Below are 24,420 nucleotides of genomic sequence, written 5' to 3'. Positions count from 1 at the left end.
ACTATCCAAGACATTTAGAGGGAGAGCTTCCTGCAGGACCAGTGAGCAAGCAGTGGCCTGGCTGCTCCTGCTGTGACCAGTGATGGCTGTGCCAGACACACTCCCGCAGACTCAGATATTATGATAATGATGAAAGACTCCCTGTGTCAACTCTACCCCAGTAAACTTCACATCCATGTGACCTACTGAGGAAACAGGCACAGGGGAGGCCTGGAGCTGGATGCAGCAGAGCTGTGCTGCTCCTAAGACGGGGAGCCAGTTTGATCTAGTGACCTGGCTGCCACCCTGAAGTGCCACACTTGGAGGAATGAAGACTGCGCCTCCGAGGGTCCTAGAACTGCCCAGAGAAGGGTCAGATCCCTGTCACAGATGGGTTTGGCAAAGCAAAAAGAAATCCCTGTCTACAGAAAACTACCATCTGAGGGCATATATACTTGTAAAGACTGATCTAAGCTGGTGTGGTGGCACACTCCTGTAGTCCACTTGGGAAGCTGAGGAAGGAGGATCAGAAGTTCAAACTCAGCCTGGGCAATTTACCAGACCCTGTTTCAAAATTAAAAATAAAATTGCTGGGGAAGTAGCTCAGTGGTAGAGCACCTCTGGGTACAATCCTCAGTACAAAATAAAAAACAAAATAACAAACAAAAAATGAAACAAAATGAAAGGAAAGAAAAGAAACAAAAACAAAGCACAGGAATCACTGTCACACGTGAAACACAGAGAACAGAGAATTCAGCAGTGACCAGTCATGGCCCACTGGCATGGGTGGCAGGAACAAGCGTGTTTCTCTGCTGCAAAAAGTCAGCCTGGCTGAACTAGGGGTTTAGGCTCATGCTGTGGAGAGGGGCTTGGTAGGGCAGGGAGGGGTCCTGGAAGATGGAAGGTGACCAAATGGCATCCTAAGAGGACAGATGGACACAGACCAACCATGGAGGCTGTGGGGGTGGTTTCCAGTTCCCAAGACCAACAACCTCGGCCTTACCCTGGAGTGTAAGAAACCCAGGTCCCAGGCCCACCCTAGACATCCTGCCCAGCTCAGCAAGATGCTGTGTTTCCACATTTCAGGGAGACGGGCTCCTGAAGCTATAACAGGACAAAGGAAGAGGGGCTGACCCCACAGGATTCTAAGCACAGCCTAGGTATGAGCTTTTCCTAGGTGTGTGCATTCTTGGGCACTTGATTACCTATCATCTGACTAGACAGATGCTCAGCATTTAGGCAAGAAATCAGAATAAGATCCTTGTCATTCTGAATACACATTGCAGAACACCCAGCAGCTGCATCCCACTGTTTGTTAGCCCAAACCTTCAAGACATTTGGCACAGCCCTATGCAAGATGAGATGCACAGGGTGGGGGGCTTTGCACTGCTCTGGTTTCCATGGGTTGGGAGGGAAACTCAGGGCTCAGACCACGGGAGCAAAGGCCTCTCCCCACTTCCTTTGAATCTCTGTTCACCTGTGAGTCCCCAATTCCACTCTGACAGTTTCCTTCTCCAACAGGGAGGGGTTCACATGACTAGGTCTCAGATTATGAATGTTGGTAAAATTTGGCATCTGTATGGGATGGGGTTGCGGCTCAGTGGGGGAGCGCTCACCTAGCATGTGTGAGGCACTGGGTTCGATTCTCAGCAACATATAAAAATAAATAAAATAAAATTCCATTACAACTAAAAAATATTTTTTAAAAATTTGGCATCTGTAGACCACCCCCCACTATTTTCTGATTGAGAGGCTGCCCTCCCTTCCCTGAGGTGTAACATCTAATTTCTTCTCCTTCACTAACCCGGAGACTCTGAAGTTCCCTTTGTAATACAGAACCTGGCTGGGCATAGGACGGAACCCAAGGCGGAGATTCTCTGCTGGCCTCCAGGGAATGTCTCACTCCACCTGACTCATCACAGCCAGGAAATGCCTTTTATTGGGCCCCTGCTCAAAACTCTCCTGCTGCCTATGTGCTCTGGGTGGAAGTCAATAGCACAGAGTCACCCCAGCCCATGACTGTGCTGGTGGGAGTTATGCTATGCCCCTTCCCTTCTGAAACCTTCTTCTCTGGTTCTCTGAACTGTGACATCTAGTTGCCATGTCTCCTTAGATACTCTGTTCTTTCACTCAGGGACACTGACCCCATTTCCCCCCTGTTCTGTGGATTGTACACTCCCTATCAGTCCAGGGAGTTGGCCTCTCTCTGAGTTGGCCTCTGTCTCAGGAATCTAAATTCCTAATGGCTGACATGCCATATAGTTTACCCAGCATTACCCAGGATAGGCCTTCCCTCAAGAGGGCTTTTCTGGTCAGGGAGTTCCAAAGGGGTCTCCTACACAGTGATCAAGAAGACAGAATGAGTTGGAGACCTGAGGCTGCCTGGTGCCACCCTCATGCTATGTAGTTGATGTCATGATGTCCCGTCCTGTACATCCATGTCCTCTGAAGATGTTGGGTCACGAGGACTTGACAGATTTCCTTTGCTGCAGCCATGTCCCTCATCTTTTAGCGGTCCCAATCTATTTGCTTTCTAACATGACCAAATAGTCATTTTTGGATTTATGCTCTCCCAACCTCATTGAGAAGTTATAGAGAATTATGCAGTAGTAGTATGGGAATCTCTGAAAGTGCAGCCACTGGTGAGAAGTGGGAGTGCCCTGGGAAACCCAGAGCTTGCAGCTGATGTCTGAAAATAGGGCAGTGCAGAGGGGGCCCATGGCCTCAGCCCATAACCTGGGACCTCCATGCAGTTGATCAGCATCAGAATTGCATTGCACAGTGCCCGTATTAATGACTTCTCCTTAGTGACTTCTGTCTTCATGAAACTTTGACCTCTTCAGTTTCTCCACTCACCCAACGACCATCCCTCTTCTAAACCTTCCACCCAACCTTAAGCTCATTCCATGCTGGTCCTTTCTAGCACCTTCACCTCCTCTCCACTTGCCTCTCTAACCACATATCGCATCTCATCACTGGCTGTTCCACCTTTCTTAGCTTTGTCTTACATCTGGCTAATAATTTGACTCAACTGCTCCATTCCACTAGTGCCCCCCTATTCGCTGCTGCTCCCTTGTCCCAAGATGCTTGTCTGCAGTCACTCAGTGCCCACACTATTAGCTCCTCCTCTCTGTTCCTGTCTGTTTACCAGCTTCAGCTCTTCCTCTCACCTAATTCTTCTCAGAACCTGCTCTAGTACCTTCATGTCCCTTCATGATTTTCTGTTTCAATGAGACCCTTTGGATTTCCTTCTGTTATGTAAAATTAGAAACAGAGTTGTGGAAAAGACTGCCATTGTGACTCAAGTATCAAAGTCTACCATTCCATGTGTGTCCCCATCCTTGGACCATCACCAGGAAGGCATCTCCTGTTGAGACGCCTCTCCTGGATTTTGAATTTATGGTTGTTAGAAGCTGCCCTGAATTTTCTTTGACTTTTCCTGTGTTATGTCTCTCAATATCCTCCCTGTGTTTCCTGCTTCCAGTCTCTTGTTTCAGTTCTACAACTTTCTCTGTTTTTTCCTACATGAAAAATAATTGAAGTATTTCCCTCCACAGGTAAGAAATTTGGTCAAGTAACAACAAACTGTTAAAGAACACCATGATTTGACAGCAGACAACCCAAAAGGATACAATCATATGCACCATCAAGGTAAGAAGATTTTCAACTTTATTCACTTTCCACACAAATGTGCTGTGCTGTGTTCCTCAAAAGCACACAGCACCAGTGCTCTCTTACAATACATAGTTTACAATGACAGAAAAAAATGGCAAGGCAAGTTAAATTAGAGCCACTCCATATTCACTTTAATGATTGAACATGAAATGAAAATTTTGTACTTATAAGACTATGTGGTACTACCACTGAGGTATAAAAGTAACAGAAAAATACATAAAATTTTAAAAACTTAGGAGAACTATTTATGTACCAAAACTTATTATAACCCTCATCAAAAAACTAACAAGGAAGAGCAATTATCCAAACAAAATATATCTCTAAACTATTTAACATAAATATACTTCAATATAAATAACATTTATTTTTATCTACTAAAAGCGACAATTCTGTAAATAAGTCATCTCCATGCTTGGTATCCTTAAGGGATGCCTGGCCCCAGATGAGTTAAAAGGAGAGGGTCAAAAGACAGTTTCCAGGGGGAGAGAGAGATGCACGGCTCCAGGATATTCACCTCAGATAGACAGCAGCCTTTCATCACTGCTGACACTGGGCCAGTTGCTCTGGGTGAAGGATTTCTAGCTCATCCTGTGTGACAAACTGTTCTCTCTCAGGTCTGGCTGAGCAGCCTTGGAGCACCAGCACATCTCTGGGAGGTCACCTGTGTGGTTGTGGTTTTGAGGCTGTGAGGCTGACTAGGGGATTCAGCCTGTCTCACCATTCACAGAGGGTGGCTGTGGGTGGGAGGCAGACAGGAGTGGATGACGTAGTTAGGTCCTTGGACATCCTAAACGGACAGTAGATGACCCTGTCGTCAGGCACGGGATACAGAATATGGTCCCTCCCCTCAGGCCTCCATGGTTCCAGGACTTCTAGGGAATGAGGGTGCGATCTCGGCCCCACACCCAGAGGTCCGGATCATAAGCTTGAATCTGGAAAGAGAAAGAGCCCCAACAAAAGCTGATGACTTGACAGGATATTGAGGTTTTGAAATAATGTTGAATTTATTTCCCCATTCCTTAAATTACCTCACTTTGATGTGGACATTCTAGTCACCATGATTCAACGGTCTACAAATGCCTTACAAATAAAATGTTGAGAGGCTTGATTCTGTTAACTAAGTTCTGTTGACTACAAAGGAGGTGACATATCAAGGTGTATTTATGAGATTTATTTTGCCTGGTGACAAACGAAGTAGCTATATGTGGATATCACAACATTATTTCACCTATTACTGACATCCATGTTATATAAGGTGTGGGACATTGTAGTTTCAGCTTTCTTTTAAATAGAAATGGAGTCTATTTTCCTATTTTATATCAGATAACTACAGTATGCTAGCTGTGTAGAAAATTTTGTAAAGATGCTTTGACACATACAATCCTTTTGTGTCCCATCTAATCAAGTTTGAGGAGTTGATTTTATCAAGAGTCAAACTTTATCCTTGTCTCTGATTTGAGTAGAATAATGGTTTAGTGTTTGTGATGTTTGTGCTTGGGTACATCAAAAAGCAAGGTTAAAGATATCTGTAATCATTGAAACCCTATTAAAGTTTGTACATAATTATACCCCTGCCAGATGAATAGTTTTTGATATGATTTTTATTTATAACTAATATCTGAGTGCTCTAGACAAATAATTTAACTGTAATTCTAGTTAGGTCTAATGTAGAATTTACCTGTGCAAATATTCTCTGAATGAAAAGCTATTTTCCCATAACGTGTTCTGTGTTGTCAATAATTTTAGTACAATACAAAGGTTCCTTTCATTTCATTTATCTACTTCCTTTAAAATAAACCATTTTTTACAATTGGTAGATCTATACATAAATACAAAAGACCAAATATATATCTCTGAAGAAAATGACTTAAATCTGCTTTATTAAATGTAATTCCATTATAGCATAGAAACTGAGCTTGGCTTTATATTTTTAATGTACTTTTCCTCAAGTTAGGAACTGAAACTTCATTTTCTTGAAATAGAACTTTCTTTTATTACTTGAATCACTTATGTGTACCTGGTAAATTTCCAACAACTTTTTATTAGATTGCATAGAGTACATTGAGATACACATTTGGTTCACTAACAAAAAATCACCAAAAAAAAACCAAACCTGAAGACTGCCAAGGAAGTCCTTCCCTCCATGCAGCCTCCAGGACTTTCTCCTCCCCACATCCCACCTGCAACCACCCACCTTCCTGAGTCTCCAGTCAGCCCCTCCCTCTCCCTCCACAAGACACACAGCACCACCCACCTCCTCACACTCCTCCAAGGAAACCCGAGTGTTCCAGCCCATGGAGCAGATGAATTGATAGCGCAGTTTGTGGAACAAGGGACGCAGGGCATAGCTCTGCCCATAGAGGAAATAAAAGATGTCTTGTTTAGGAGCCTGGTTGTCCTCCTCCATGTCATTGGCCAGGTATCTGGGGAAAGAAACCAGGTTGCTCCTCAGGGACAGAACCTGGAAGGACCTCCCCTTGGGGTCAGCTTCCCAGAAAACAAGCCAGGAGGACAATCATCAGATAGGACTGCACTAGCCCTATTCAGCAATTATGGGGGACCATCCATTGGCCTTCCCAGTCACTTTCAGAAGTACCCCAGCATTTGTCAATAAAGCAAAGAGAAAACACTTGAGATGGAGGCATAAGGGATGTTTGTACCCATGTTGGAAGGATTTTCAGTGACTGTGTAGAAAGCCAGATGAGAGAAGACATCTGTATGAAGGAGCAGAAGGGAGCACCTTATGCTGGACCTATGTGGATGGGAATGGGCATCTGTCCTGGAAATCCAGAGGCAGAAGTGAAAACAGTGTTGGGTAAATACAGGAAGAAATAGAGCAGTTAGATGTGGATGCATATGCAGTCCCTCTGCCAGGGACAGCAAGTGGCCATGCTTTCCTCCACTCTTCTCAGGTGGTCTTTATGTTTCCTTTGGTGTTCCTTAATTTTTTAAAACTGGCCTTACGGGAGATTTTGTCTTGACTTTGACAAGAGAAGTTTGAAAGAAAACCTATACATTAATGTTTTAATATCTTTTACCAAGAGCAAACAGTGCAAACAGGTTAAAAGGCAGAATACAGGTTAGTGCCCTCTCCCCTCCTGATCACCCAGATTGTGAATTCATATTGATGAAGGAGGCCAAATACTCACAGGGCCAGAAAGAAATGGATTCGTTGGTACTGCCAGGAGAAGAAGCCAGCCCGGCTAAAATAAGCTATCACCATAGACAGGAGGTACTGGTGGAGAGAGAGGAAAAATAGAGAGAGGTCACATCCTGGATGAGTAGAAAGGAGGGGACGAGGACTGGGAGTCTGGGGTAGAGAGTGTCACTAAGAGAAGGTAGCCAACTAAGGAGACCTGCTGTTTGGGGGAAGGATATGAGGGATCATGGTCAATGGGAAGAGTCAAGGTGAGAGGAGACGTAGATGTGCATTGGAGGGCAAGGTCTGAGGGGACCTTTGGAGGGAGGGCATATATGTCAACTGGCTGAGGAGGGTCTTTGATAAACTGGAGAACAGTGGCTCAGGGAGAGCAGAGAGGAGAATATCCCGAAACTTCAACTGACAAGAAAAGTGTGTTTATCCATGTCAGAATGCATTCTTGGGTTTGGAGCTCAGAGCACCCAAGCAGAAGCAATGTCTACCTGTCCTCTCTGCAAGAAGCTGCTAGACCTGAGAGAGATGTTTACAAGTCACAAATGGGCCAAGACCTGGCACATATTTGTGGCTCTATGTGGAGGCAGAAAGAAGGACATTAGAAAGCCCTCCCCATCCAGGCTGTGCTGGATCAGGACCCCTGCCCAGTGGAGAGTAACCTCACCTTGTCAGACACCCTCAGGTTCTTGTCCCAGGCCAGGAATTCTTTGACAACAGGATCCTCTGTGAACAGAACACTGGTGTTAGTTTGGAAACAAGAAGGGGCTGCAATGGGAGAGAGAGAGCAGAGAAGAGAACAAGAACTCCCTTGGAGAAGGTGCAGGATTGGAGCCCAGCAGAGGTGGATAGGAAGAGGACAGTAACATACCTTGGAGAAGTTGTATGTACTGAGACTCCCCAGAAAAGCAACCAAGTGAGGGTTTGGGTAAGAGCTAGATACGTGTATGATCAAGAACTTTGTGTAAACTCTGAGGGCCCATCATCACCCAGGAGTGCCCCATGTCAGAATTAGTGGGTTCCTAGGTCATTTTCTCATTTGGCAGTCACATCAGCATGAACATGACCCCATTACCACCCCTCAGAATGTAGGACATCTATTAGAGCCAGAGAGTCTCCGATCAGAGAGGACTGTTGGAATCAAGCTCTGTGGTCCCAAGCAGGGACCTTTTTCAAGTATAGGGTAAGCATCCAGAATCTAAGAGTCTCTGAGGGGAGATGGGTCCTGAGTCTTCCAGGCATGGGGTACTCAGAGGTAACAAGGCACTCTGGAAAAGGGCAGTGGCTATAAGGTTCATCTTTGTATGGAGAGAGGATTGAGGGCATGTCCCGGAGTGTCTCCCTACCTAGTAGCTTCTTAAAAACTTCATGGTGTTCTGGTTGCACCAAGTTTATTCGCAGTCTTTTGAATTTCATTTTAAGGCCATACAGTGAATCAGCATCCCAGGCATGATTTGGCTCACTGTCCAGCTCCTGCAGCTCCTCGACAGCCTCAGAGGAGGATTCCCTCTTTCTCTTTTTGCCAGTGGTCTCAGTCATAAGGCCAGATTCTGCCCTGGGTACTGAATCAGTAACCCCTGGATGATTATCATCTGCATCATCCTGTGATTCGGGGGTCCGCTCTCTCTTCCTTGAGACCCGACATGGGTGGCAGTGTTCTACCCACGGGGCTGAGTAAAGAAAGCTGAGTAAAGCTCCTGTATTTGGTATTCAGCCTTTTATCATCCCATTCTAGTACCCCACTCACATGTGAGACCTTAAGCTCTTGCTGCCTTCTTAGCTATTGTACCATGTTTCCCCTTTGCTGATAACCATCTGCCCCTGATTCTCCTCAGCATTGTCCCATCTCCCTTTTCCTCAAAGCTCTAGTCCATTATGGACAACTTTCTCCCAGGGTCGAGTGACCCTTTTTCATACCTTCTAACCCCTTACTACCCTTGGATCTCGTCTTCTAGCTCAGTTCCTTTCCCTTCATATTTTCCATCCATGTGGACTTCTTGTCCCCTGACCTGTTCTCTCCTTCCAAATTGGGCTCCCTGCTCCACCGTTTCTGGCTTCTCTACCCTTCCTCCTTACCACTCATCATGTCAACTCGGTTCTGTCTTTAGCTCCCTCACCTGATGGACCTGAGACCTCATCATCTACCACCAACTGCATGAGGTGGCATGAGTTGCTCGGCTGGGAAGGCGGTTGCTCAGACTGGGAGATTTTGCGATCCCACAACATAACTTCTGCAATTCTCTTCCTTCCCTTCTATGAAAACTAGTTTCTTTTTATGGCAAAGCCTGGTTGAGAATTTGGTTGAATAGGAGTCTGTTCTCTCTTCGCCAAGGAGGGAGAAATCAGGTGAAGAACAGCCCTGAGGACAAACTGTTGCCCACTGGACTGCCAGTGACCCACAGAGTCTGGCCCTTCCAATCAGGAAGGGTGGAAGCCTCTGATGTCATCGCCCATTCCAACCTGGCAACCAGTTTGAAGGAAAACACATGTAACTGCCACACTGGTCTGTGCATGTGTCCTAGGGTTCTAGAGGAGTTGGTCTCTCCTGCTACTGATCCAAACTCTGTCCACCATGCCAAACTATCAAAAGGTCTCTGACTCCATCTTTCACTTCTCTCCAAAAATGAATTTGTGTCTCCATTCCCTACACAAAACATGTTAGATACCCTATCTCAGAGCAGTCCCATTTCAGTTTAGTATGTTAGTAGAGGAAGGAGAGGAAGAAGAGGGAGAGCAGAATTGGCCTGATGTCCCTAGGGGGAGCAACATATGTACAAAAGAACCCAAATACACTGAGTTATCAGTTCAACAACTTATATGAAAACACTCAATATAGCAAATCGTTTCTCCTCTATGCCCCTGTATTCAGAAATCTGTCCAGAGGACACGCAGTCTGCAGTTAGGCATCCTTGACATAAAATCATAGAAAATTCTGTACTTGCTCACACTCTTCACAGAGTGTCTGTCTATACTCTCTGGGAATCTATGAATCACCTCGAGATAGCCTCTCAATTCCAATCACTGTCTCTATTTTACATAGCATATTTGGGAGCACAGATATTGCTCTTGACCTGGATATTTTATTGTGACCCATGTACCAGATGGAAAATCTCACATGTAGAAAAAGAAGCATATGGAAACATTTCCCAATCAAGCCAGAATATAATGTTTGCTGAGAAGATGGGAGTGCATGGGATGTGACACAGCACCCAGTGGAACTGGGGAGCTGCTTCCAAACCTCCCAACTCAGCCTTCTGCTTTCCAGCTGGACTTTCAATCCATTATTTTTCTCTCTGTCCACAAAATGTGGTTTAATATTTAGAAAGCTTACCATTGAGCCATTGTAATGTGTAGAGGTGAGTGGTGTCAGTTATATTCATATATCAGTTAATAGTGGAGGTAATCTCCTGTAAATGTGTTACAGGTGATTCATCATAGGAGGACCATCCTAGAGTGCTCTTACACCAACTGAGATGGCTCCAGTCTCACTATGCTAGGTCATATTGTGGATAAATTCATGTGTGTGGGGCTTTGTTCCATCACTGGCCCTAATGCCACCATGTGGGGCATAACTGTAAATTTGTGCTACCACCTCCATCATCCATCTCCAGCACTTTTTCTTCACCATAAACAGTTGCTCTTCTCCCATGAAACACTAACTCCATCTTCTCCTACAGGTCCTACTGACCACCATTCTACTTTCTGTCTCAATGAAATTGACAAGCTCAATACCTCATCTGTGTTGCAGACTATGACCTTATGCAGCATTTGTCCCTGTGTGTCTGCCTTGTTCCACTTTGTGAACTTTTCTGGAGATCCTATATTGTTGGAGAATGGGTCAGAATTTCCCTCTATCTAATGAAATGGACGAGTGTATCTTATGTTCATCTTTTATCCTTTGTTGGGCATTGTGTTGATTCCACATGTAAGGTCCAGGCCTTTTTATTTTCCACAATTGGAGCTTATTGACAAGATGCACACTTGTTATTCATGCTGTGCTTGAGGTTTGATCCCATGCCAATGAGATGTAAACACATGTGGATTCAGGTTCTCTGCTGAGAGTGAGTGTCCACCTTGTTTGGCAGCCATGGATGTTCAGATTGGAATGAGGATCCAGAAACCTTCTATTTCTTGGCATTTCCCTCACAGCCTTGACTGACCTCCAAGTGTCTCCCTGATGGGAAAGTCCCTTCCTGTCAGGAATCAGGTACTGATGCTGTGGAAGACTAATTTCCTGGATTCTCTGCTTCTCCTCTGTTGCCTTTAAGCATCAGAGCTGCTTGGGTCCTCCCATGGCAAAGCAGATGTTCACCCTCTCCCTTGTAGTGGACAGCTTATTAGTACACTCACATGCCACATGATAGTGTGTCAGTCAATAATGATTCCTATGTATGATGGTGGTCCTACAGGATAGTATTGCCTAGTGATGAACCATCTTAGGTTCTGTAAGTACACTCTGTGAGTAGAGTCATCACCTGGAATGAGTCTACTTCCAGATGGATACGCGAAGAGAGGGACGTGGTTGAGTGAGTGGGACAACTAAAGAGGGAAAAGTTCCATGAATGGAGAAGCCACCGAAATTCAGCACAGTTGCAGGGTGCAGATTGCATGCCTGTAATGCCAGCAGCCTGGGAGGTGAGGCAGGAGGATGTGAGTTCAAAGCCATGCTCAGCAAAAGTGAGGTGCTAAGCAGTTCAGTGAGACTCTGTCTCTAAATAAAATTAATGAAATAGGGCTGGGGTGTGGCTCAGTGGCCAAGTACCACTGAGTTCAAACTCTGATACCAATAGAAATAATAATAAAAAAACTTTTTAAAATACCAGATGAAAATATTTTTTTAAAAACGGGATACTGTTGTTGGGCATGGTGGCTTATACCTGTTATCACAGTGGCTTGGGAGACTGAGGCAGGAGGATCATAATTTCAAGCATAGCCTCAGCAACTTAGTGAGACCGTGTCTAAAAAATATAAAGAAGTGGGTATGGTCAGTGATAGAGCACCCCTGGGTTCAATATGCAGTATCAACAAACAACAACAACTACCAAGAAAGAGGGAGGGAGAGAGGGAGAGAGAGGGAGAGAGAGAGAGAGAGAAACACACTGTGTAAAGGCAATTATAATGAGGTGAAATGAAATGAAATGCTACCATTTGAGGGCACAGGCCTCACTACACTGCTCACCCTTCAGACACCAGGTGCCACCTCTGGGTTTCCCAGGCCACTCACACCAGTCTCAGAACAATCCTCATGTCTAGACACATATGTTCCAGATCTTAACCTCCACATGCCTGAGCCAGCACATGCAGTGCCACACCCCATGCACCTGTCAGTCAATTTGGCTGTGGAGTCCAGAGGTCTCTGAGTTTCCAGACATGCAGCGAGGTCCGAGACTTACAAGGTTGGTTGTCTTGGCCAGCCAGAGCCCGCTATGACCTGGTCTTCCCTGCTTTCTTCAAGCTGTTCCTGAGAGTGCTGTCCTCCACCGGAACAAGGAGCAGAGAGGCAAGCTGTCACCTGAGATCCTGACAAGAGTCGCCAATCTGCCAGATGCTGATGCCATCACGGCACTGGCCTTGCATTTTCTTACCTCGTCCTCCCCACCACGAGCAGGTAGGTGCTGTGGCTGTCCCCATTTTACAGACATAAAAGCGAGGCCAGGAGAGGGGAGGTGGTGTCCAGGGTCACATCTGAGGCCCAGACATTGGCACTGCAGGGCAGGCACACCACCCATCTCTGTTCAGTTCCTTTGCTCTTGGTTCAGATTCAGTGAGTGTTGATCTTGTTAATCCACATTGTACAAATTCTCTTATTAGTAACTTAGCAGACATGTAGTTTATTTTACTGGTTGCATATTTCTGAGTCACGATGGTTCGCATTATATTTGCTTATGGCTTGAAATGCTTTTAAGTGGAATATAGCAGGTATAGAATAGAGAACACAGTAGAAGCATAAAAAGTGACAAGAAAGAAAGGCATTCTCTTTCACTGACTTAGTAAATCTTTAGTGATTAAAATTATATTCCAGGGTCAGCCTCACTTGTTTTGGAAAATATTAACTCCCTTTACTTCTTTGTATCATGTTTTACAAAGCAGCTCCTTGGTTTCTATTTCTGACCGTCCCTGTTCCTGGACAGGTGGATTGGCATTTGATTTTGAATGTCATGCACAGAGGGAAGTTAGGCTGGGCTATGCAGGTGGAGTCTGGCTCAGCAGTTACTTGAGCGTCTCCAGGGTTATAGGTCCTGTGTCAGTCATGGTGTGTGTCAGCACGAGAGATAAACAGTAGCCTTTTCTATCTGGCACCTATTCCTTTTTAGTTTAATAGCCTTATTGAGATGTAATTTGCTTGCCATGCAATCCACCCATTTCAAGTGCACAATTCAGAGGTTTGTTGTCATATGTCAAAGTTTTGCAACTAACTACAATCGACTTCAGAACAGTTCATCACCTCCAAAAGAAATCCTGTCTGTTCCCATTAGCAGTCACTCCTCACTCCTCCCATTCACCCAGCCCTAAGCATCCCCTCATCTGCACTCTGCCTCCCTAGATTTGCCTATTCTGGGCATCACAGAGGTGTTCTTATGCACTATGTGGCCTTTTGGTCTGGCTTCTTAGCATGTTTCAAGGTTCATCCATGTTACTCAGTTCTTCATCCCTTCTTTTTTTTTTTTTTTTTTTTTTTTTTTTTTTTTTTTGGGTGATGAGGATCAAACCCAGGGCCTTATGCTTACAAGGCAAGACTCTACTGACTGAGCTATCTCCCCAGCCCCTTCATCCCTTCTTATGACTGATTAAGGTTACATTGAAGGAACAGACCACATTTACTTACTCACCAATTGGTGAACATTAGAATTTTTCTTTTGAACTATTACTAATAATGCTGCTATGAACATTTTTACACAGTGTTTGTATAGATGTTGTTTTCATTTTTCTCAGGTATGCATCTGGGAGTGGAGTTGCTGGGTCATGTGGTAACTGTACATTTAAACTCCTAAGTAACCACCAGACTTCTGAGCAGCTGCACCTTTTACTTTCCTTCCAGCAATGTAGAAGTGTTCTAATTTCTCATTGTCACCAACACATTATTCTCACACTTGGTGATTATAGGCATCCTAGTGAGCAGGAAGTGGTATCTCATGGTTTTGATTTGTATTTCTTTGATGACTAATGGTGTTGTCCATCCTTTCTTGTGCTGATTGACTATTTTTATATCAGTTTCAGAGAATTGTCTACTTCATTAGAAGTATAAACAAGTTTATTTGTCCTTTTATTAATGAGTTAGAACTATGCCAGTTGTGTGCTACCCCCTTTATTTTCCTTTTTGGTTCTGGAGATTCAACTTTTTTTTCAGTGCCAGGGATGGAAACCAGGTTGCCAGGAAAGCATCTGCCATGAGCACATTCCCAGCCCTCAAGCAGCTCATTTGTTGGTGAAAAAGTAAATCAATTGAGCCCTTGGAATTATATGTACCCTTTTTTCCCTGTGCATCTTTGTGATGGTGCTGTTCCTAGACATGAAACCTCAGAAAACACTATGCGTGTCCAGAGGTCACTGATGAGGTGAACTGTACTTCATTTCATGCCTACTGTTCACCTTTACATGAGAGAGTGATTCCTGGAGTTGATTTATGGCAGGCTGATCTCCCTGGGCCTCTGATAGTGCCCAGGCCAGAGAAAACTGGCCCAGACCCCTTCCTTACCTCTGCCCTTAGACTGCTGACTGTGAAGTAGATTGTGCAGTGGTGGGAAAAAAGAGAGAAAGGGAAAATAAGTTGTGAGCAATAAAGGGTGGTTTCCTGTGTGCTAAGGTGAGGACATTGTATGGCATTTGCTGATCTTTTCCCCAGAATATAATGTGTTGTTTATGTATAGACTCTCCCTGGAAGGAGACTCAACTACTGGTTTACTTGTACCAAAGGCATGGCGGACTAGAGGGAGGCTGTGTTCCTTGTTACTCCGTAACTCCGGTTTCAAAGCAGAGGATATCTATTTCTTGGTGAGGCAGTTTTTGCTGCTTATCAATCCCCTGCTGATTACCCCATTTGTCTGCTGTGATCACCTGCAGTCTGCCAGCATATTGATGCCTTTATTGAGTGCAGATTGCTCACTGTCAGGCGCCTATCATCCGCCATTTGCCTGCCTCTCGCCTGTCCATTGCTGGCCTTACACCTATCCATCACCCAACGCACGAGGTTCACCTCCCGATCGTCCAACAACACTCAGCAAACTGATCGCCGACCGCCAGTGGAGCACCAGCTGCCTGCTGTTGCCTGGAAATTCACTGTTACAGTACCTGCAGTTTTGATTACACGTGGCTGCTTTGAGACAACAGCCACGCCCCGTAGGACCCCTGGACGGACTGACTGAGCCCCATCTCCAGAATCCCTCAGCCCGACCCTGCCTCTGGTGCCCTCACATTGACTGACTGCTCCCTGCTGCCAGGACCCCCAGACCAACTGACTGCGCCCTATCACCAGGACCCCAGACCGACTGATTGCACTCAGCCTCCAGGATCCAGCAACCACACCAAACACACCGGACTTCCAGGACCCCGGCCTGACCAACCACATCCCGCCTCCAGGACCTCCAGCTGACCACGTCCACACCCTGAGCTGCAGTTCCCATTTGCCAACACATTTCAAAGCCAGAGCGGAAGCCTTAGCTCCGATCTTTAGGTGGGGCAAATCCCATCCTGAGACACCTGCTGGAGGCTTGAAGCTCATTTTCACGTACCTCTCATGCATCAGACTACTGAACACTGGGAGGTTTCATTACTGGGAGGTTATACTGTAGATTTTCTTTTTTCTCCTTTTTGAAAAACTTTAAGTTTTTATTTCTTTACTTTTCTTGCTCTGTTTTCTTTTTGTTTACCTGTTCCCTCAGAGTCTCTTTCTCTCTTTTTTGCATGCTAACGTCCAATTTCTTTTGATTACACTCTCAACCTTTCTATTATCTAGAACTTCTGTATATTCTTTTCTTATCCCATTAACAGCCACGTTCTAGATTCCTCTGCATCCTCTTTGTCCTCCATTAGAAACTGCAGACCTTATTGCAAATCTGTTTGTTTTACTGAAGATAATATTTGAACTCATTCTGTTTATTATGACAATTTTGTTATTGTCCTCATAGGGGCCGTTTGGTCTAGGATTGCATAGTGTCTGAATTGGGCACTGCTAATATTGATCTCCCCTTAAAGAAAGGGTTTTGGAAACCTATAGGGCCACTATAAGCCTATAGGGGGAAATCTGCAATACCCCAGATCTGTACTGCTAGAGGGGAAGATACATGAACAACATGAAAAAACAAGGGAAGAAAATGATCCAAACAAATCTAGATTCTATATTAATAGAATCCAATGACACTATGTTAGAAGAAATGTCAGAAAAGGACTTCAGATTATACATGATTAAGATGATTCACGAAGCAAAGGATGAGATAAGAGAGCAAATGCAGGCAATGAATGATAATACCAATAAGCTAAAAGAGCACCTGCGGGAAGCAAAAGATCATTTCAACAAAGAGATAGAAATTCTAAAAAAAAAACAAACAGAAATCCTTGAAATGAAGGAAACAACAAACCAAATAAACTCAATGGAAAGCATCACCAAAAGACTAGACCACTTGGAAGACAGAACCTCAGACAATGAAGACAAAATATTTAATCTTGAAAATAAAGTTGCCCAAAGAGAGAAGATGGTGAGAAATCATGAACAGAATCTCCAAGAACTATGGGACATCATGAAAAGACCAAATTTAAGAATTATTGGGGGCTGGGGATATAGCTCAGTTGGTAGAGTGCTTGCCTTGCAAGCACGAGGCCCTAGGTTCAATCCCCAGCACTGCAAAAAAAAAAAAAAAAAAAAAAAAAAAGAATTATTGGGATTGAGGAAGGCACAGAGATACTTCTAGCAAAGGTAACTGGGGACTAAGGGTTCAGGGGAGGGAGGAAGTCCTAAAATTTAATTTATTCTTATCATTATCATCAGCGTTGTTTTGTGGTACTTTAGATGGAACCCAGGGCATTTTTCATGCTAAGCAAGTGTTCTACCACTGAGCTCCACCTCAGCCCTCAGAGTGGGTTTTTACCTACTTGACCTATTTGCACTTTTTAACTTTGACTTGCATTACCTGCACTGAATCAGTGATGGTTTTTCCACAGCTTTAATTTCACACCTACTTTTTAAATAATTAACACATTGGTCAATCTTATTCTTGGGCCATGTACAACTTCCATTGCCCATTTGTTTCATTGGACACATCTCAATAATTCATCCTTTGAGATTAAAGACAATGTAATTAACTTTGTATTGATATTCCTCTATAAACAAAGTGTCACAAATTGTAGAGGATGTATTTGGAACAAATATAAATCTGTCAACTGTATTCAAAAGAGTGATACTCTTTTTATTGGTTATAAGTATATATGAGCAAGTGTTTGTTGGGAACACCTTTGATAGTATTATAGTCACTTTTTTTATTATTTTGAGTGCTTGTGTGTGTGCCTGTGCATGAAGCTTTCAGGAAGGAACCCAGGAGTGCTCTATCACTGAGTCATATGCCCAATGATTTTATTTTTATTTTGAGATAGGTCTCTCTTAAGATACTGAGACTGGCCTTGAACCTGCACTTACAGGCAAGTGCCACTTTGCCTGGCTCTTTGTAATTTGAGAACCTCACAGAAGAAATCCTATAGTTGTCACTGTGTGAGAGGTTTAACTGGGGACAGTCCACTCTCATTACTGCCATGTTTTGACAGAGAAGGCCCTTGAGAGCTGAGGTCTGCCACTGGCCATGTTTGGCTTTGGTGATGAGATGACTCCTTCTTCTCCTCTGCCTTTGAGCCTCAGGAGCTCTTGCTTTTCTCCAGCCACAGATGATGGCTGCAATCAGCAGAAGCCTCCATGATTCTGTGACACAGGTCTCTTTGTTGCTGTACTCTTTGTGGCTATGCCTGATGCAGGGCCATAGGTCACTGGAGGAAGACAGTGAGGATGTTGCACCACAGCTGTGCTCCTTGGGAATGGGGTCATTGTGTCAGGGCACCTACTGCAGGGCCAGGTCCACTCCAGCTTCTTTATCTCCAGAGGAAGGGGAATGTGTCAATGAAGATGCCTTTCCAGGCACGCAGAACTGGGGAAGTAGAATTTCTTCAGTATCTCACGTCTTTTCTGGAACCTTGATCTGAAGCAGGCCACTTTTATTTTTTGTCTATGTGTGTATTTTATTAATGCAGCATTCGTAGCAGTCGTCACTGTGGGTGTTTCAAGCCCAGGTGCTTCAGATGGTGTTAGGATGGACGGTGTTAGTACATGTTCTTGTTGAGGGTCCCAGCTTTCCAGGAGGCAGTGTGGGGGTACTGGTTTCTGTTTCTCTTGGAGGACAGGCTATGTGGGTTATTTTTACAGATCTGCACCATTTCTCTGTCCGAGAGAGAGAGAGAGAGAGAGAGAGAGAGAGAGAGAATATCACTACAATTAATTCCTTTTTAATACTCATATTTGAGCCAAAAATGAGGCCACAGATTTCCTAATATTTTACAACGAGAGTCTAGGGAACTACTTCTAACAGAGGATAATGCTTGGAATTTAAAGACTCTCATTCTTTACCATGTCATTCTTTATATCGTAGATTTTTTTCTCTGCTTTTGATTTTGTTTTAATCATATAGCATTTTTATTTAACTTATATTAGTAAGTAAAAAGAAGTTTTTTTCCAAATGGAGAGAGTTGTGTTATCCATCATATTTAAGCACCCAGACCTCATCTGCCTCACTGTGTCTTGGTAGGAACCAGGGAAGGTGAATCTGTGGGTGTCGAGGGGGCACTGGTGAGGCAGCATAAGGCCCAGCACACACAGTGTGTCACTTAACTTGTTCAAGAAGGACAGGATGCCATCTGGGGAGATAGGGCTGAGGATCAGGTGTGGCTGAGACCTATCTGCAGCACCAGCTCAGGGCATGTGAACTCTGCCCTCTCCTGCCATGAACCAGCACACCCCAAAGCCAGTTGTGAGCTAGCAACATCTGGTGTGAGGCTGAGAACTCAAAACAGCCACATGACATGGTCAGAGGGCTGTGACTGAGCCTATGAGTCAGGGTAGTGTGCACCCATGGGACAATAACTTCTCAGTTCTCTCTTTCTACTAGGGTCATCAGAACTTATATGGTCAGCAGAACTGAGACCTGTCCATAGCTAAGCAGGGACACTGAAAAGGCTGCTGGGCTAATAAAATGGGTGTTGGGAAAGTGCCATGATAGCCTCAGGAAGGTAGGCAACTGAAACAGGTCCAAAATGTTCCAAGGTCCTGTGAACATAGCACCTCATGTAGGGAAGAGACTCTGCATGAGCAATTGCAGAAGTTGAGATGAGATTATTCTGCATTATCCAGAGGGTAGAGTGAAAGACTTGAGCTGATTTCCATCTTGGAGAAGAGAGGAAGGATCCACAAGCCAGTGAGTGCAGGGTCCCTCAAAAGATGGAGAAGGCAGGAGAGATATTCTCTGCAGAAGCTGCAGGAAGAACACAGCCAACCCACATCTCAACCTCAGCTCAGGGACACTCCTGTCCCACAGAACTGTCGGATCAGTTGTATGGTCACCCATTACAATTGCAATGACACTGACACTCCCCAAGAGTAGGCAGGGACCGAGCTGAGGAAACCAGGACACAGCCAATGTGGAGCCCAAGTGAGAGAGAAAGAGTGGCCAGGAAAGCCAGGAGGGGTCTCACTGTGACTGATGAATGGGATGGTGCTCAGAGTGACCAAACAAGAAGACTGGGACATGGAAGGCGTCTGCCACCAGGGGACAGCACCCTGCTCCTGACCTAGGGAGTTAAGCCAACCCTCCCCTCAGCAGATACAAAGAAGCTGAGTGAGATGAAAGTGACTATGGGAGACATCCAGAGGGGAGCTGCCTGCAGGGCCACTGAGCAAACCGGGCTGGGCTGCTCCTGCTGTGACCACTGATGACTGTGCCAGACACACTCCTGCAGATTCAGATGATACACTAATGAGGAAGGACTCCCTGTCTCAACTGTACCCCAGTAAACTTTACATCCATGAGACCTACTGAGCAAACAGGCACAGGGGAGGACTAGGGACCCTGAATGTCACCCTAAAGTGCCACACTCGGAGGGATGAAGGCTGCACCTCTGAGGGTCCTAGAACTGCCCAGAGAAGTGTCACATCTGTCACAGAAGGGTTTGGCCAAGGGAAAAGAAATTCCAGTCTGCAGAAAACTATCATTTGAGTGCATAGATACTGTAAAGACTGAGCTAAGCTGGTGTGGTGGCACACTCCTGTAATCCCACCTACTTGGGAAGCTGAGGAAGGAGGATCAGAAGTTCTAGCCCAGCCAGGGCAATTTATCAGACCCTGTCTCAATATTAAAAATGAAAATGCTGAGGATGTAGCTCAGTGGTAGAGCAACTCTGGATACAATTCCCAAAACACACACAAAAAAGGACAGAAATCGCTGTCACATGTGAAACTCAGCAGAGAATTCTGCAGAAAATTCTCCACTGGCAAGGGTGAAGAGCATGTTTCTCTGCTGCAAAAAGTCAGCCTGACTGAGCCAGGGTATAGGCTCATGCTGTGGAGAGGGGCTTGGTAGGGCAGGGAGGGATCCTGGAGGATGGGAGATGACCAGATGGCATCCTAGGAGGACTGATGGACATAGAATAAGGATGGAGGCTGTGGGTGTGGTCGCAAGTTAGCCAAACCAACTGCCTCGGCCTTACCAGGGAGTGTGACAAACGCAGGTCCCAGGCCCACCTAGACGTCCTGTCCAGCAAGATGCTGTGTGTCCACAGGTCAGGGAGGAGCACTCCTGAAGCTATCACAGGATAAATGAAGAGGGGCTGACCCCAGAGGATTCCAATCTGAGCCTCAGGTGTGAGGTGATGTGGAGCAGGATCCGTGATGCCTGCAGTACTTTGGTCCTGAGCAGCAGGGAGGGGCTGTGGGACCGCAGGGGTGCTAACCAGCCTGCTGGTGGGTGGGCCTTGGAATGCTGAAAGCACACTGGCCAGCCCACTGCTGATCCTCCTCATTACCTGGCTAAGTCATTTTTGTGTTCCTCACATGGCCACGTGTCCCTGAATGTCTGGCAAATGAAGAGCCCTGGAGGACAGCAGCCATGCTGGAGGTCCCCACATCCTGCCCACCCCCATATCCAATCCAGTGTCTTGCAGTAGAGCATCAGGGTAGGTAACCCTGCACTCAATTTCTGCCTCTACCAGTGCTCAGGTGTGACACCTGGGCAGTCCAAGTGACTTCTCCCAGCCTCCATTCCTCATCTGTGAATGGATTGATACTAACCTCACCATTCCACAGAGAAAGTGATCTTTGAGAAGCTCACTGCCCAGGAGGACATCATTAGCCTTCCTTTCTAGGATCAGTTCACAGATGACTGACCAGACAGTGAATCCTCTAAGAATGCTGTGTCCACATTCATCTTCCTGTGTCATTAGGGGATTCCTAAAACCCCACCCTCAGCCTCCACCTAAGTCCTTCTATCCTGCCAGATCATTTCTGCACAAGACTCACTTCTTACATAGAGCCCAGAGCTGAAGGTGAAGCTGTGCCCTAGCAGCCAGGGGTGCCAATGAGGAGGGAACTGTCCACTTCTCTCTGCCACCTACAAACCCATCATCTTGGCCATGGTCATGGCTCAGAAAGAAAATACTTCAAAACAGAACCTAGCTATGATCTGGGTTCTCCCCTGTTAATTATCTTAGCAACAGCAGCTGTTCTGTACCAAGGTCTACCACTCCCTGCCGCTCTGCCTGTGTCACTCAAGCCACATGACCTAGCAGAGGTACAGGTGCCACAGCATACTTGTCCCAGAACAAAAGAGCAGTGTCCAGGGTGGGCTTGAATGCACCAGGACCCAGCCACATTGCCAATCATCTAGTGCTGCCCCTAGCCAAGTGCAGGCAGATGTCCCAGAGACTGTGCACCCACACAGACCACAGGTCTCCACGACCTCCCATGTCAGCACAGCCTGAGGCATAGAGAGGCAACACTGAGGCAAGCCAGAACATGCCATCCTGTCACCCACTGCAACCTGGCCCTGGCCCAGTACAGGTACCCTCTCACACAGTGCTGCAGCTCTGAACACCTGAGCATGCAGGATCTGCTAACTTCAACCTCCTGGGAAGCTGGGATTGAGGCCAACATGAGAAAATAGAAGTAGGGCAGACCTGAATGGAAGTTCAATCCCTAGGCTTAACCAATAGCATTAGGATTTTACCAATCCTGATTTGCATAAAATTGACCCCGTGGTGTTGACCAAGAGCTACTGAAGCCCCTAGACTAGCACACTCAAGCAGCAACCCTACCGGATCTCTTCTTGGCCTGTGAGAGTTCTGGTGGGGAGTGCTGCTGAGCCCCTTCCCTTCTGAAACTTGCCTCTCTGGTTCTTTGCACTGTGACATCTAGTTGCCATGTCTCCTTAGATACTCTGTTTTTCTGCTCAGGACACTGCTGATGCCATGTCCCCCCTTGCTGTATAAATTGGACACTCCCTATCTGGCCAGGGAACTGGGTTCTCTCTGGGTTCCTGGCTTCTGTCTCAGGAATCTTAATTCCTAATGACTGACATTCCATATATTTGGCTCTTCTTTTAAATTTGTTGCAGCTGGGACAGTCAATTGGACTCTTGAATCCATGTTGGGCAAAGTCCACCACTGACACTCATTCTGGGTTTCCTAAGCATTTCACTAGTTGCATAGGTGACAGAGGGGAAAAACTCTTAGAGGTCTAGAGACCTTGACTCACCATAAGACAAAGGAAGTTGAGAAGAGCAGACTCAGCAAGGTGTGGAGATCCTGACAGGGAAGAGGTGGGTGGGCTTTCCTTGGAAGCACTCTATTCACGTGGACACCAAGGTTAGGACACAAGTTGGGAGCGGCCCAAAAAAGAGACACATGGCATGAGGTCTGGGAGGGGCTCAATGAAAGCATTTGTGTCCTCAGGATGCTTCATCTTTCCAGGACTTGATGTGCATCAGAACCTCACCAACCAGGGAATCTCACCTTGGCTTCAGTGTCCTGAAATTGTATTGGAATTCATTAGGGAGGCATGATTGTTTCAGTTGTCTTGCTGTGGATCCCATCTCTAGCCTTCCTCTACATCCTGGAGCATTGGCTGATATGTAGCTCAATGTTTCTCACACACACACACACACACACACACACACACACCCGCAATGGGTGGTGACATTTCCAGTGTGGCTGGCTGTCCCAGGCTGTACCTTGTAATGCAGATAGCAAAGCCATCAAAGTCAAGGAGTCACAGGGAGTAGAACAGTCATGTTAGACAACTGGTTGAGACTGGATATGTGCCTCCCAAGGCTTCAAGTACCCAAAGCTTGGTTAGCAGTGTGGCAGCATTGAGGTGGTAGAACCTTTAATATGTGGGACCAAATTGAAGGTAATTAGATCATGGGGACATTTTCCTCAGAGGTATTAGTGTTGGTCTCACACACTGAGTTATGAGAACAGGTTGTTATTTAGGGTATCTGCCCCATGTGTTTGGCCCCTTTTGCACTTGTCCTATTCCCTTAATACCTCTGCACCACAGTGGGATGAATCTGCAGAGTGGCGGGCCTGCCACTGTTCCAACTCCGTGCTCTTGCACTTCAGGACTATGAGCTCAGTGTTCTTCTTTATGGAGACCAGGCTGCACCTCAGTAGTACAAAACTTGCTAGCAGTCATGCAGCCCTGATTCAAACCCTGGCTCTTCAACAGTAAGTAAATAATACTGAATAAAATATCAAACCTCATGTATTTCATTATTACACCACATAATGAACTCAGACAGAGCTCCAGGAAATGGGCAGCCATCAGAAGCAGGATGAAGGTGATCATTGAAAAACAGCATGAAGTATAGGCTCTGCAGACACTGAAATATCTAGAAAATGAAGAGGATAAATGGTCTGATGAGGACAGCTTGGAAGCAGATCTTCTTTCTGAGACACATAGGAGTCAAGGTACTGAAGGAGCTCTGGGTGCTCACAGAATGGCACACATGGGCAGAAGAGGGTATGAGCACCTGAAAAAATAGCCTAGTGAAAAAGTGTAACCCAGGAAACCAATAGTGTAGGTGAAGCATCTATGAGTCACAGATCAGGCAAGAACGTCAGGTGGCCAGCCTACACAGCTCAGGTGGGAAATCCCGGAGCAGAAGCCTATGATTGTTTATATGCCCTGAGGTAGAGAGAAGCCTGCAGTGAATCCAGCTGAAGATATGGGAAGGTCACTGAGAAGGGAAAGCCCACACGACTCCCAGGATGAGGAGAGTGGACCAGCTGAGAAGGTGAGAGGGGCTGGAGGCCACGGAAAGCTGAGAAGGGACAAATCAAGGGAGTCGCTTAGGAAATGCATTGTGATGACAGAAGCACTGTCACTCTCAAGAGGGGACGTCAGGAGCAATCGGGACAAGAATATGGCAGAGTGGGAGCATCCAGGCTTCTGGAACCAAAGAACATGCAGAGCTGCATGTGGAGGCTGAGCAGAGCTGAGGGGTGACAGCAGCGAAGCTGTAGTTGCAGGTCAGAGGAGCAGCTGGCTTGCTTAGGGAAGGAGAAGGGGGAGAATCCAAAAGTTCAGAGTGATT

General features: G+C 45.7%; 1 protein-coding gene and 1 pseudogene across 1 annotated transcript; one reads left to right on the top strand and one right to left on the bottom strand.

Annotated features, from left to right (window-relative positions):
• The window catches only part of LOC124970023 (pleckstrin homology domain-containing family A member 1-like), an 88,533-nt pseudogene that overhangs the window by 6,165 nt on the left and 57,948 nt on the right, over positions 1-24,420 (top strand).
• Positions 4,527-8,962, bottom strand: LOC124970662 (speedy protein E4-like). The gene is made up of 7 exons (XM_047534161.1): positions 8,923-8,962; positions 8,444-8,475; positions 8,152-8,335; positions 7,473-7,531; positions 6,804-6,889; positions 5,909-6,077; positions 4,527-4,586 (listed from the first exon to the last, which is right to left on the bottom strand). The coding sequence occupies exons 1-7, from the start codon at positions 8,960-8,962 to the stop codon at positions 4,527-4,529; spliced, it is 630 nt and encodes a 209-aa protein (XP_047390117.1).

The sequence above is a fragment of the Sciurus carolinensis genome, chromosome 18 (assembly GCF_902686445.1).
Source record: "Sciurus carolinensis chromosome 18, mSciCar1.2, whole genome shotgun sequence".
Taxonomy (NCBI): Eukaryota; Metazoa; Chordata; class Mammalia; order Rodentia; family Sciuridae; genus Sciurus; species Sciurus carolinensis.
The sequence above is the reverse complement of the archived record's forward strand: the minus strand, read 5'-3'. Positions and strand labels throughout refer to the sequence as shown.

Excerpts from the sequence above, each read along its gene's own strand:
- LOC124970662 (XM_047534161.1), bottom strand. The coding sequence starts at position 8,962 with ATGCAGTTGGTGGTAGATGATGAGGTCTCAGGTCCATCAG. Across the intron at positions 8,476-8,922 it reads TGAGGTCTCAGGTCCATCAG|CCCCGTGGGTAGAACACTGC; the intron begins GTGAGGGAGCTA and ends TTCTTTACTCAG. Across the intron at positions 6,078-6,803 it reads ATCCATTTCTTTCTGGCCCT|ATACCTGGCCAATGACATGG; the intron begins GTGAGTATTTGG and ends TTCTTTCCCCAG.